The sequence below is a fragment of the Canis aureus genome, chromosome 13, assembly GCF_053574225.1.
Source record: "Canis aureus isolate CA01 chromosome 13, VMU_Caureus_v.1.0, whole genome shotgun sequence".
Lineage (NCBI taxonomy): Eukaryota > Metazoa > Chordata > Mammalia > Carnivora > Canidae > Canis > Canis aureus.
The window spans coordinates 12,917,865-12,931,126 of record NC_135623.1 but is presented as its reverse complement, the minus strand read 5'-3'; the positions used below and the strand labels follow the sequence as shown (position 1 = coordinate 12,931,126).

Below are 13,262 nucleotides of genomic sequence, written 5' to 3'. Positions count from 1 at the left end.
AGCTCTTCTAATGGAATGCTGAGCTTCTAGCTTAGTTATACCAAGGCAAAGGTCTTGCTATTTCTGAGGATGTTTTGATGCCATCTATTTGATTCAGATCAGCCCATATTCACTGATAATCCTAGGCACAGCTTGTTCCAGGCACTAAAGGGGGACAAGATGCATCTGATTTGGTCCCTTTTCTTCAGGAACTTAGAATATAGTACAAGAGGCAGACAGTGATTACAGTATGGGCTAATACTTTGCATTCTTCTAGGTACTGTTCTAAGGTCTTTACATGCAGCCCAGTTGAGGTAGGTGCTATTTCCATCCCTGAAAATGGGGAAGGAGGAAATTGAGACACAGCGAAAGTAAGTAATTTGCTCTGTGTTATTACATAGCTAGTAAATGGCAGCACCAGGATTAAAGCCAAAACAGGCTGGCTCTAGAGCCTTTCTTCTTAACTTTATGCTGTAGAGCAGTTCATCCCTAGATCAGCAGCAGCAGCCTCATCTAGCAACTTACTAGAAATGCATCCTGAAAAAAAAAAAAGAAATGCCTACCCAAGACCTATTGAATCACAAACTCTGGAGGCGGGGCTCAGCAATGTTTTAACAAGCTCTCCAGATGATTTTGATGCTTGCTTATTTGAGAACCCCTGCTGCAGAGAAGCAAGGCACACTATGGTAAGTGTCAGAAATTAATCTCCTTCTGTGTAGGGACTGGGTATGATCTATTTAGTTCCTAGCCCTCTGCATAGCATCTAGTGTAAAGTAGGCATTAGAAAATACATATGGATGAATACATATGAATATATGGGAACGTGATGTTTGAAGTGGGTATCTTACCACCTCTCAACTGCCGCAAACTGAATGAGAGAAATGTTCCCAGAAACTGCAAGACTAGCAAGGAAGTGGCTATGTTACTTTTGGCAAGGTATGTACCAGCACCAAGGATCTGCAGTAGCACAAGGAGCCTGCAGAATGGTGAAGGGTCATGTGAGAGCAAGTCAGGAGGTAAACATGTCAGGACTTGGTGAACAGCTGAATGGGGGCAAGAAGCAAGGGAGAGAAACTATTATTTCTGGAAATCGTCTCCATTTGTAGAGAAGGGAGGTACAGAACAAGCACATTTGTGGGGGAAAGATAGAGTTTGATTTTGGACTTCGAATTAGCAGTGCTGGAGATCCAGGTGGAGCTGTCCAGCATACATTTGGAAATATGAGTCTAAGACATGGCTGGAGATCGAGATTTGGAGGGATAGTTGAGCCATAAGAAGGATCAAACCTGCAAGGGAAAAGCAGAGTGGAATGAGAAGAGAGCTGGATTTGAAACCACAGTGAACACTGTTATTTAATGGGGCAAAAAAGCAACATGGGGCCCTTCAAGAAGACTGACAAAGATTTGGGCAATAGGAGAGCTCAGAAAATTCTAAAGCCAAGTAAGGCTCAAAAAGGAAGGAGAGGCCAGTGCCAGATGCTGCGGAGAAATAAGAATCAAAAAATTTCCTTTGAATTTTGACACAAAAAGTATTTTAAATGACGTGGTGAGGACAGAAGCAGATTGAGTTGAGGGGTAAGCTCTCCCCTCATGAGAGGGATGAGAAAGGAGAGGCAGGTGCTTCCCAGGTCCCGAAGATAGAACTCTATGCCTTACTTAAGTTGAGACTGTGACATCTTCCAGGGTAGGCAGGGTCTCTTTCGTCTGTGGTCCCAGCGCCCAGCACTCGGCCTGGAAGAGGGGGTGGCGTCAGTGAGTTCAGTGACTAGGGACGGAGAAAGGCTTCGCGGAGGCGGTCGCTTTGCAGCCGAGGCTTGAAGGATGAGGGTGATTGGGAGGAGAGGTGGGAGGCAGGGCCCCTGGGTGATGGGGCGCTCCGAGTGCGAGAGGGGGGCCTGGGAATGAGGTGGGGCTCCCGTAATGTGCGGGTGGCTTGTGCAAAGGGGGAAGGCGGTGTGGTGTGTAGGCTTGGAGGGACCTGTTTGGGGAAGAGACACAGGACCAGAGGCCGCTGCGGGCGGGGGGACACCCCCCCGCCGCCCCACCCCGCTTACGCCGCGGCGCGGTTCCACGGCGCCTCTACCGGAGCCCTCCCGCCGGGCTGCATGGCGATGGGTGACCGCCAGGGGCCGCTGCCTCGGGTCCCCGGCGCTCCCGCCCCTCTCCATTGGCCTTTGTTGCCGTCGGAGCGCCCCGCTTGACTCGTTCCCGTCCGCCCCCTGGGCCTGGCGGTCGCGCCTGCGCACTGGCAGCTGGCCGGGCGCTCGCAGGGGGAGCTGCTGCAGGCTCCGCGGCGGCGGCGGCAACGGAGGCTGCGGGGGCAGCGGCGCGAGCGGCCGGGCTTGGGGGGGGTGCCGAGCCCGGCCCGGAAGCCCGAGCAGCCGGAGTGCGGGGTCCCTAGGCCCCTCACTCTGGGCTCCACAGTCTCCAGGCCGCCTGACCTCCGCACGGGTATATGGGATGGAAGCGGGACCCTCGGGAGCAGGTAAGGGCCCCTTTGAGTGGGGGCCGGTGCGTGCTCCGCGGACCGGGGGACTCCCTCGCGAAGAACAGGATTTCCGAGTGAGGAAAGGCTTCCTGAGTACGGAGAGGGGCTCTTATGGGATGGGGGGGGGCCCAGTTTGAAGGGGGCTGTATGCAGTTCCGGGGGAAACCTTGTGAAGGAAGCCCTAAGACGGGGGCTGTTTACCCACGGAGGCTGTATGCGCTCCTGGAGGTGGGAAGTAGTCTGGGAGGAGGGCCTGGACGCACGTAAGGACTGCCGGAGGTCCCGGGAGGCCTAGGGAGAGGCCCGGCAGGTGGCAGGGGGCGGGCTCCAGGTGTCCAGGAGAGGAGGGGGTCGGCACAGATGGGCCCGGGGCTGCTGCTTGCCGGGGGGCGGGGGCTGGGCTGGGCTGGTGTCTCCTGGGAGAAGGCGCCAGAGCTGGGCTGTGAGCTCCGCCCCGGCCGGGCCTGACGCGGGGGCGAGGGTCAGGGGGCGGTGGGTGGGGATCCAGCCCGGGATTCCCCCCCGTGAGTCGGGGGAGCTGGAGCGGAGGCGCCCGAGCATGCGCGGAGGTGGCGTTTGGAAGGGGCTGCCCGGGGTGGTGGGGGCGTGGCTGCCCGGATCCCCCAACCCCCCACCCCGCCCGGTTTGGCTCGGGAAAAGGAGCCCGCTGATGGGGCGCGTTCTAAGTTTCAGCTGGCAGAGTGCAAATAGAAATGGACCCCTTCCCCGTCTCTGGGTCTCTTCCTTGATCCTGGAAACCCTCAGTCACAGTTTGCCAAAACGGGTTGACGGAAGCTGCCGCCTTATGCCCCTGGGGTGAGGAAAGACTGGGTCCAAGGCAATGTATTGGGGGCAAGTCCCCCCTGAAAAGAGGACTCACAAAAGGTGTTGGTTACCGAGAGACCAAGGCGAGTACCAGGTGTACCTGGAAGGGGCTGTCTGCCTGGTTTCCTCGTTTCTGGTCCAATACTTCGTAGAGATGGGATCTTTTAATTCAAAGATAATGATTTTTCCATTGAAATGTTCCCCTCAAGTGACAGCCTAATCTCTTTCTGTACTTTAATATTTTTAGTGGCTTCTGTCCCCCACTGGGTATCTTTTCTTTTTTGTTTCTCTGCTCCCCAGAAACTGTTAGGGTCGTGTTACTAGACCCAAGGTTGCGGAGCTAGGCTTTTGTCACAAATAAGTCGTTTGGGAGAGGGGGGGTTTATAGCTTTTACCCTGGTGAGTCCCAGGTGTTAGCCTTAACTTCTCCTTATCCACAGGCAGTCTGGAGGAAGGGACATGGGAACTGAGGAGAGACTGGGGTAGGGCAGCTTCAAGAAGACCAGAGTCTCCAGGATGGGCTGTGGGATGGTGACACCTGCTTGTGTCCTAGGTCTTTTACCCTTTGATCAGAGGAGCATTCTGGACCTGGGAGTCCTTTAGGTCTTGTCTCACTATCTCTTTCCATTTGCTCCAGGGGTGGACATAGGATTTCTATTCAGGATGTGGATTTCATCTGGGACAAGAATTTCATTGGCATTGGTGGTGGAAGAGTCATCATCTATTTATGCCAGATCTTATCCCCCTCAGGGAAATAGCTCCTGCCAATTTATTTATTCAAGTCATCCATTTAGTGATCTATAAGTGACTACTTTCCCCCCCAAACAAAAACAATCTTGTAAAGGCTGTGTAGGTCTTCATGTAGAGTGCAAGGAGCAACTGACTTCAGAAAACTATTTCTCCTTCCCTTAGGATTCTTTCTCCATTCTAGGAACTCTCTTGGTTTTCTAAGGCTAGAGACTATTTACAGCAACCTGTGTACTAGAGTAGGAGTAAGTCACAGAGGTCCAGATGGATTGCTGGGAGCTGGCACCCATACCAGACTGCTAATGATTTCATTCTGATGAATTCCTAATGGACTCTGGAGTGATGAAAAAATTGACTTTCTTGCTTGTTATAGGAGATAAGCTTTTAGGAAGGGGACTAGAGCCTGGTATCTGGAGTTGGCCAGTGGGACATGCTTTGCCTCATCAAAAGGTGTAATTAAAATTCAGTCTGGAAGCTGTGAATGGAGGGACCCTGTAACTGCCTCCTTCCTAGGCCCAGACTATTCTCTTGGAAGTTGGAGGACACAGTACACAAAACTAAAGGTACTGCTGCTGGCTTCGCTGGGCTTGTGTCCTGATGCGCTTTCTGTGCTCAGATGTGTTCTAAGCACATACACTGGATTGGAAGCTCCAGGACGGTAGAGGTGATGTCTAATTTACCTGTGGAAACAGCAAATGCCTAGGTCCTGACACAAAGTACACATTTAGTAATTGAATTGAATCACATTCCAGTATGAACATAAGTGGTTAAGCACATACATGTGGGTATTTAGTAATTTGTGATACTCAGGTGTGGACAAGTTTTTTTTTAGAAGAGGTTGGCTTTTTAGTCTTACTGTACAGCTAACCCAGCCTTGAGTTTGTGTTTTGAATAGGCAGTCTGGCTCCTAAAGAGGTATGTGGGCCTCAAAACTGCAGGGAAGGAATCCCTGAGCCAGGCCTTTGAGCTCTGTTACTTTTCCTTCTCAGGGCTGGTTGGGGATGGGGGAGGGGGAGTGTCCTTTCCATGGCCCCTCCCTCCTTGCTTTTGTCTGCAAGGAAGGGCCCCGCCCCTTCCCCCAAGGCCCAAGCTTTGTCCTCTGTGCTGGGGCCCTCATCTGCATCACAAAGTGGCCGTCTGTCCCTGTCTGGGTTTGAAGGGAAGTGTCTCCCTTTCTCAGACTGAAAGCTGGGGGCAGGGTGGGGTAAGAGGTGGGGGGAACTTTGTACTGTCTAAGGCTTGCAGGGGGATGGGATGGGAGAGAGGTTCTCCCTTTCGCCTTCCCTAGTTTGGAGATGAAGAGGAAGGTGGGGGTTCTCCTGTTTTCCCAAAGCCTCCTTGGAGTGGAGGGTGCCTAAGGCTGAATTTGGTGTGTAGTTCTATTTCTGGGGAAGAGAAACCTTTGGAGGCTAGAGTGCCTGTCCCATCCCCCATCATTTCTACCCAGCCCCCAGCTCTAGGGGATGTCTTTTTCCCAAGACTCCAAAAGATTATTCAGCCTAGAAGGCTAAGGAGGTGAATGGAATGTAAAAGCTTGGGATGGGAAGAATATCTCTTATATCCGCCAGGATGTTTATCTTGTGCAAGGCTTATCATTGTTTTTGAGCAGTTTACAGGTGTTTGGGTGCTATGTATGTTAGTGTGTTCTTTGTGATGTGTCTGTGGATCTGTTTGTTCATTCATTTAATATCTTTATGTTGAACACCTCCTGTAGGCTAGGAGGCAAGATATAGCCCTTGCTCTTGAAGAACTCACGATCTAGAGTGGTGAGGGGTATGTGTATAAAGGTAAACCATCTAGGTCTAAGTGTGTGTTTGGGTATACATGACAGGAACGTGTCTCACTAGGTGTTTGCATCTATCTGTTGCTCGTGTGCAGTTTCTGTCCAGCTGTTTGTGGAGAAGGCACCCAGGTGCTAGTAGTTAGGCTTTCACTTCCCCCTGGAGCTGACTCCTTGAAGGCCTGTCCCCCCCAGGCTGAGCCTCCCTTTCTGTCTCCATTTCCCGGTCTGCAGATAGGGCTGGGCTTGACAGGTGGTTAGGAGACATAGCCGCTTAGCTCTGGGAAACATGCCCCTCCCATGAATGGTTCTGACCTCTTCCTGACCCCCCAGCTGAGGATATGCCCCATCCCCCAGCCAGACGGACTGTGAAAGCAGAGCTATGATGATGGGAGATTCTGGGCTGGTTTATCCCTCTCTCCTCCCACCTGGGCTGGTCCTCTACTGGCAAGGACAATAGTAGCTGTGGACAAAGGCTTCTCTTAGTGTCCCTTTTTCCGCCCTTTCCTCTCAAGCTAGAAGATAAAACTAGGGGCAGCAATCTAGCTGGTGGCAAGAGAGGAGAAAGTGGTGGAAGCTGGCCCTGCCCTAGCCCTTTCCCAGGGTCCTGCTCGATCTTGAAATTGATTCCTTCTGTTACTGTCTGGGCCCTCTGTGTGGAGGGAGCTGTGGCTGTGCAGAGCACCTCTTCTCCTCTTCAGAGCCAGTATCTCCGTCTTCTCTAGCATGCTAATGGCTGTCTCTCCTTCCCAAGTCCTCTACTCTAGCCTGTTCTTGACTCCTTCTCCTGTGTTCTGCCTGTCTTCATTCCCTAGCTTTTTCTCCTTTGAACCTTTTCTTGTTTCCCCAATTGCAGTCTTGCTTGCTCAAACTCCCAACTCTAACCTGTATGTTGCCTAGGCCTTAACTCCAGCCTTCCTTCCTTCCTAGATCAAGCCTCTTTCTGCTGTGACTTCCAGTTGTGGCCTCTTTGTCAGCTCCCTCTTTCAGCCTCTCTCCTTTCTTTTGTCTCCAAGCTCTATTTTTTTTTTTAGCCTTTTCTACTTTTCTGTCTCTCCAACCTCAGCCATTCAGTTGCATTCATCCTTTCTAAAACATTGTCTCCCTCACATCCCACTAGCCTGACCTTCTTTGGATTTTCCTCCTGCCTACATTGCAGAGAAGCATTAAGATGTTGTTACTTCATGTTCAGGATGGTGATGAGTGAAGTGAGCATCTGGCTGGCAGAGAAGAGAAGCTACTCGGTTTACCAGATACCTGGTGGAGGCAGATGTCTTAACCTGGTACAAGAAAAAAAGTTTTATTATTGGGAGCCAGATTTAGCTCTTCTACTTAACATTTAATAGAAACATATTAAGTATTCACTTGATGAATAGAGAGACAACAAAGATAATTTTTCTAACTGTAGAGAGGTTTAAAAAAAGTGAACATGGATTGTCTGAGCCAGTAGAACCCCTCAGTTGGTTTGGATAGGCAGGAAAGAGGCTGCCCCTATACTCTATTGTTCCTGTTCTGGAAGGCCTTGTGTCTTCTCTGATCAGAATGGTAAGGAATTAGGAGACTGTATCCTCATGAGCCTCTTTATCTTGTAGCTGCAGGTGCCTACCTGCCCCCCCTGCAGCAGGTGTTCCAGGCACCTCGCCGGCCTGGCATTGGCACTGTGGGGAAACCAATCAAGCTCCTGGCCAATTACTTTGAGGTGGACATCCCTAAGATTGATGTCTACCACTACGAGGTGGATATCAAGCCGGATAAGTGTCCTCGCAGAGTCAACCGGTAAGTGATGCATGTCTAAGTCCCAAGTCCAGGAGTCTTTACTGAGTTTTAGACTCTTGAAAGAATATCCAGAAAATCAGTAGAGGGTGGTATCATCAGATTCGAGGACTTTTTTGAGGAGGAAATTCCAGGTAAAGTAAACGTTGAAAAATACCACTGAATTTGGCTATCAGGAGATCATTGGTGCCTTTTGCAAAGCAGTTTCAGCAGAGTAGTTGGGCTAGTAATCTAACTACAGTCAGTTGAGGAATAAGTGGAAGGTAATGTGGTAGGGATAGTGAGAGCAGATAGCCTTTTCTAGATAGCTTGACAGTGAAGCATGGTTGGTTAGAGGGGATTTATTGGGGTCTAGTACAGTGCATTGTGCATTGCGGTATTTGTTAAAATGAATGAAAAGTTTTTAAGAATGAGACATGGATATGCTTATAAACAGAAGAAGCTAGTTAAAGGTATAGGACAGAGAGGAGAAGAATGTGTTCCTATTCATTGCTAAGACAGGAAGACATTACAGGACATAGAGTTGGAGAAATTAGCCTTGGAAGAAGCAGTATTTCTTTTTTTTTAAGATTTTATTTTTAAGTAATCTCTACACACAACATGGAGCTCAAATCCACAACCCTAAGGACAAGAGTCGCATGCTCTTCCAACTGAGCCATCTGGGTGCCCTGAGGCAATATTTCTTTTTAAAATTAACTTATTTTGTTATTACTTGAAAACTACATATGCACAATGTAAAAATAAATAAGTAAAATACTGCAAAAAGAACAGCAGCAAAAAATATCTGTTACCCTGGTCTCCAGTCCCTTAGTCTCTTTCTCTAGAGGGATTCATTGTTACCATTTTTAAGTATGTTTCCATATATTTTTGTATGCGTATGCAAGGATATGTGTATATAAAACGTTTTTTAAAACACACAAAATTTAGAATCCTATATGCCTTGTTCTGTACTTTGCTTTTTTCCAGTAAACAGTATTTATCAGTACAGGTATATCTGCCTCAGTCTTTTGCGTAGCTCCATAGATATTCCATTGAATGGTTGTATTATAACTTCTTTAATAAACCTATTGAGGAACGTTTAGGTTTAGCCTAAACATTTGCTACAAAAGTGAAACTGTTGAATATTATTAAATATAGATACATTTTTGCACTCAAATATGAGTGTAACTATAGGATACATTACTAGGAGTGGAATTGCTGGCATACTATGTTGAGAAATTTTGAAATATTACCAGTGGGTTTTTTTTAAGGTAAGTTGTACCAATTTATACTCTCATTATCAGAATATCACGTGCCTCTTCCCATATCTATACCAATACAGTATGTTGGATTTTTTGATCTTTGGATTCTGATAAGTAGAAAATTCTATCTTGGTCTAATTTTTTTCTTCCTTTTTTTTTTTTTTTAAAGATTTTATTTATTCATGAGAGTCACAGAGAGGCAGAGACACAGGCAGAGGGAGAGGCAGGCTCCCCATGGGAAGCCTGATGTGAAACTTGATCCCGTGACCCTGGGATCACGCCCTGAGCCAAAGGCAGATAGATGTTCAACCACTGAACCACCCAGGCGTCCCTAATTTTTTTTTTCGATTTTATTTTATTTTATTTATTTTTTAAAAATTTATTCATTCATGAGAGACACGGGAGAGAGGCAGAGACTTAGGCAGAGGGAGAAGCAGGCTCCATGTGGGGAGCCCGATGTGAGACCTGATCCCGGAACTCTAGGATCACTCCCTGAGCCAAAGGCAGCTGCTCAACCTCTGAGCCACCCAGGGATCCCACAGTTTTTTTCTTTCTTTTTTTTTTTTTTTTTTTTTTAAGTAAGCTCTGTGCCCCATGTGAGGCTTGAACTCACAACCCCGACCGAGATCAAGAGTTGCAGGCTCTATCAACTGAGTCACCTAGGCTCCCCAATCTTGGCTTAATCTTAATATAGTTCTCTAATGACTGAAGTTGAACAAATCTTCATATATTTAAAAATTATATATAGAAGGGACATTTCAAATGTGAGAGGGAAAAAAGGAAAAGAGGTATGCATATATAAATTTGTTTATACGTATGTCTGGGAACTTGAAGGTGGCCTTGCCTGTCTTTCACTACTCTTTTTAAAGTCAGTAGAGTTGCTTTTAATGTAGGAATGGGTTCTGGAGTTAGAGGGTAGAGGAGAAAGTTTGACACAATCTATGAGGGATGGAACCATCAGGGTCATAAAATTGCTTGATAGCACTAAAGCCTAATTGGGATCGAAACCATTTGTTTACAGTTGCTTACAATGTACAATTTGAGTCTTTTTATCCAGTAGTTTTCAAGAGCTTTGGTTTAGAAAGTGAAGAGGTTTAGAAAGTGAAGAGCTTTGCTTTAGAAAGTGAAGAGGTCCAGTAACATTCAAGAGCTTTTGTTTAGAAAGTGAAGAGGTCAGATAATTGGATGGGATGGTATTTTGAAGGTTAGATGGACACTCTGGGATCTTAGTGGCAGAGGACAGGAAGTAAAATCAAGAAAAAGATTATAATGGAGTGGTAATGGGGTGGCGGGACTAAGGGGTTCAGAGAGGTAAAAGAGATGGGGTTCTTCCACAGTTTATTCCTATTCCAATTCATATCTTTACCTCCTCTACCTTTTTTATGTCTCAGCTTGGGGATTGGAATAGCCTGGATTCTATTCCTGATTCTACATAGACCCTGGGAATAAGCATTTTTCCTCTCTGCCTCCCCCTCTGCTCAGAAGTCACTTGTACCTACTCTTTCAGATCCTTTAGAGCCTTGGTGATCTGAGAACCAGAAGCATCTCTTGGTAGCTTGTTAGAACTGTAGCATTTCAGGCTCTGCTCTAGACCTGAATTAGAATCTGCATTTTAATAAAATCTCCAGTTGATTCATATGAACGTTGATGTTTGAGAAATGCTACCATAGAGTAGATGAGATTAGAGTGGCTGCTAGGAGGGGATGGCCGTTATTTGAACACCGAGTTGCTTCCAAGAGCTCCGAGTAGTCTCTCAGTTTCCACAGGCTGCTCCTGTCCCTGCAGGGAAGTGGTGGAGTACATGGTCCAGCATTTCAAGCCTCAGATCTTTGGTGATCGCAAGCCTGTGTATGATGGAAAGAAGAACATTTACACTGTCACAGCCCTGCCCATTGGCAATGAACGGGTAAGCCGGGAGTCAGGCTAGACCTGTTAGTGGTCTGAGGTGGGTCAGAACTCATGTAGGCCTCTTTGGAGCTGGGCAGTCCAGAAATTCCTTCATCTTTTATGATGAGAAAGTGTGTTTTAGGGTGAGGGATGAGTAGATGCTGATGTTTATTTAGCCTACTGTATGTCTGTCCCTGTCCCAGATGGACTGAGATTAGACTTAAAAGAGACCTGAAGGACTTTCTGCTAGCCTGAGAGGGATAGCAGTACTCAACTAAGGTGGCTACAGCCTAAGGGGCTGGATTTCCTCTGAAATCTTCATTGTGAGAGCCCCTGTCAGTTTCAGGAGCAGATTCTTGGCAAATCCGTGTGGTGGAGGACAGCTAAGGCAGGGGGAAGGAATGTTGGACTGTGGGAACGCACTAGCAATCCTTTACTCCTTTCTTCTGAAGGTTGACTTTGAGGTGACAATCCCTGGGGAAGGGAAGGATCGAATCTTCAAGGTCTCCATCAAATGGCTAGCTATTGTTAGCTGGCGCATGCTGCATGAGGCCCTTGTCAGTGGCCAGATCCCTGTTCCCTTGGAGTCTGTGCAAGCCCTGGATGTCGCCATGAGGCATCTGGCATCCATGAGGTACTGGGTGTAGTTAGTATCTGGGCTACTAGTCTTGGCAAAACTGCTGTGTGGGGAGGAGGGGAAGAGCACATAATAAAGTCCCACAGTGTATGCCTTTCAAGTAAAACATTTGTTGAAGCCCTGGCATATGCCAAGCAGTATGCATTTACATTTAGGTGTTTAAAGCCTCGGCCCTGTCCCTTATAGATCTCTTTGGACCTCTACCCTATCTGTCCCTGCGGGACAGAGAAAGGATAGACTTGCACAAGGTCAGTCATAAAACCAGTAAAAGATCAGAGCTGGAATTAAAGCCCTGGTGTCCTGCCTTCCAGGCCAGGGCTCCTCCGTGCCCAGGATGCCTCACAGGGTGGGGGCCTGTGCCCGAGGGACCAGTTCTCTGCCTGTCCCTGCCAGGTACACCCCCGTGGGCCGCTCCTTCTTCTCACCGCCTGAGGGCTACTACCACCCGCTGGGGGGTGGGCGCGAGGTCTGGTTCGGCTTTCACCAGTCTGTGCGCCCTGCCATGTGGAAGATGATGCTCAACATTGATGGTGAGTGGGGAGAGCTATGGAGCCAGGGGCACCCTGAGTCCAGTGACCACACTCCCAGCCTCATCCCTCCCAGCTCTGCAACCACACTCCTAGTCTAATCCCTATAGCCCTGGGACCCCTCCCCCACCCCAATACCCTATAAGGAAGAGGGTGTAAAGAGCAGTGCCTCCATTTATTCTGGAAGACCGAACCTGAGCTGAGCTATACCCACCCTGTCCCCACAGTCTCAGCCACTGCCTTCTACAAGGCGCAGCCGGTGATTGAGTTCATGTGTGAGGTGCTGGACATCAGAAACATAGATGAGCAGCCTAAGCCCCTCACGGACTCTCAGCGTGTGCGTTTCACCAAGGAGATCAAAGGTGAGGACCCAACTAGGTGGGGAAGGGAATGGCACTACTTTCTCTTCAGTCCTAAAAGGAGATCCCCTTGGGATATGTTCAGGGGAGAGGCCAAGCCTGGGCACATGAGCAGCCTTTTCCAACCCTGACAAGCAGTGTGTGTGTCCCAGGCCTAAAGGTGGAAGTGACCCACTGTGGACAGATGAAGAGGAAATACCGAGTGTGTAATGTTACCCGCCGCCCTGCCAGCCACCAGACGTGAGTTGACAGGCTGCTGAGCCATACGCTGATATGCCAACATACTCCTTTCGCTCCTTTCCCTTCCCTGACCCCTACCATCCCTAAGGATGAGCCCTGTTTTTGAAGATAAGCTGTGAGAGTTTATCCCTCCTCCAAACTTCCCAGATCCTTGGTACTCTCCTTACCATTTTTACCGCCTTTCCTCTAGAACAAGAGTCTTACCCTGGCTGGTATGTCAGTTCTGTAAGTGTTAGGATCTCTCTCTCACAGCCTGTTACTCCTCCTGAAAAAGAAAGCAGGGCTCCTGGACTAGGCCTTTGGGAAGCTGTCATTGATTCCATCCACCTTCCTGACCTCAGACTACTGGGCTATGAGTGCCTGCTGTGTGTTAGACTTTATGCTTAGCACTAGAAATGCAGATGAGTCAGTTATGGTCTTCAGTGTTGTGGAACTTCTCACATCTTTAGCTTCACTCTGGGAGCCCTGTATTGCCTGTTTTCCCATGAGTGGAAGTGCTCAAAGAGGCTGGATAGGGATGAAGACAAGTCTGGGGCTTCCCATGGTTCTAAGTCTAAAGCGAGGGCATTAAATGCTGAGCTCTGACACTTCCTTCCCCTCCCCCAAACAGGTTTCCCTTGCAGCTGGAGAGTGGACAGACTGTGGAGTGCACGGTGGCACAGTATTTCAAGCAGAAATACAACCTTCAGCTCAAGTATCCCCACCTGCCCTGCCTGCAAGTTGGCCAGGAACAAAAGCATACCTACCTGCCCCTAGAGGTGAGGCTGCCAAGTAATGGCT

General features: G+C 48.5%; 1 protein-coding gene and 1 long non-coding RNA gene across 7 annotated transcripts in view; one reads left to right on the top strand and one right to left on the bottom strand.

Annotated features, from left to right (window-relative positions):
- Window positions 1–963: 963 nt before the first annotated feature.
- On the bottom strand, window positions 964–2,219 carry LOC144281892 (uncharacterized). The gene is made up of 3 exons (XR_013350285.1): window positions 2,033–2,219; window positions 1,635–1,709; window positions 964–1,265 (listed from the first exon to the last, which is right to left on the bottom strand). It is a non-coding gene; the product is annotated as an uncharacterized LOC144281892 (long non-coding RNA).
- Window positions 2,220–2,251: 32 nt separating this feature from the next.
- AGO1 (argonaute RISC component 1) overlaps window positions 2,252–13,262 on the top strand; it is a 35,208-nt gene continuing 24,197 nt past the window's right edge. For 3 of the 6 annotated variants that reach the window (XR_013350284.1, XM_077844774.1, XM_077844772.1), the window contains exons 1-8: window positions 2,252–2,463; window positions 7,411–7,594; window positions 10,618–10,738; window positions 11,172–11,353; window positions 11,750–11,886; window positions 12,111–12,245; window positions 12,395–12,482; window positions 13,093–13,240. Coding sequence is in view for 5 of the 6 variants with exons in the window: in XM_077844774.1 (XP_077700900.1) it covers window positions 2,439–2,463; window positions 7,411–7,594; window positions 10,618–10,738; window positions 11,172–11,353; window positions 11,750–11,886; window positions 12,111–12,245; window positions 12,395–12,482; window positions 13,093–13,240 (1,020 nt within the window). In the remaining variant the exon portion in view is untranslated. Of the gene's footprint in view, window positions 2,464–7,410; window positions 7,595–10,598; window positions 10,739–11,171; window positions 11,354–11,667; window positions 11,887–12,110; window positions 12,246–12,394; window positions 12,483–13,092; window positions 13,241–13,262 lie in introns of those variants that run through there. The other 3 variants (XM_077844773.1, XM_077844775.1, XM_077844776.1) reach the window with 3 other exon arrangements.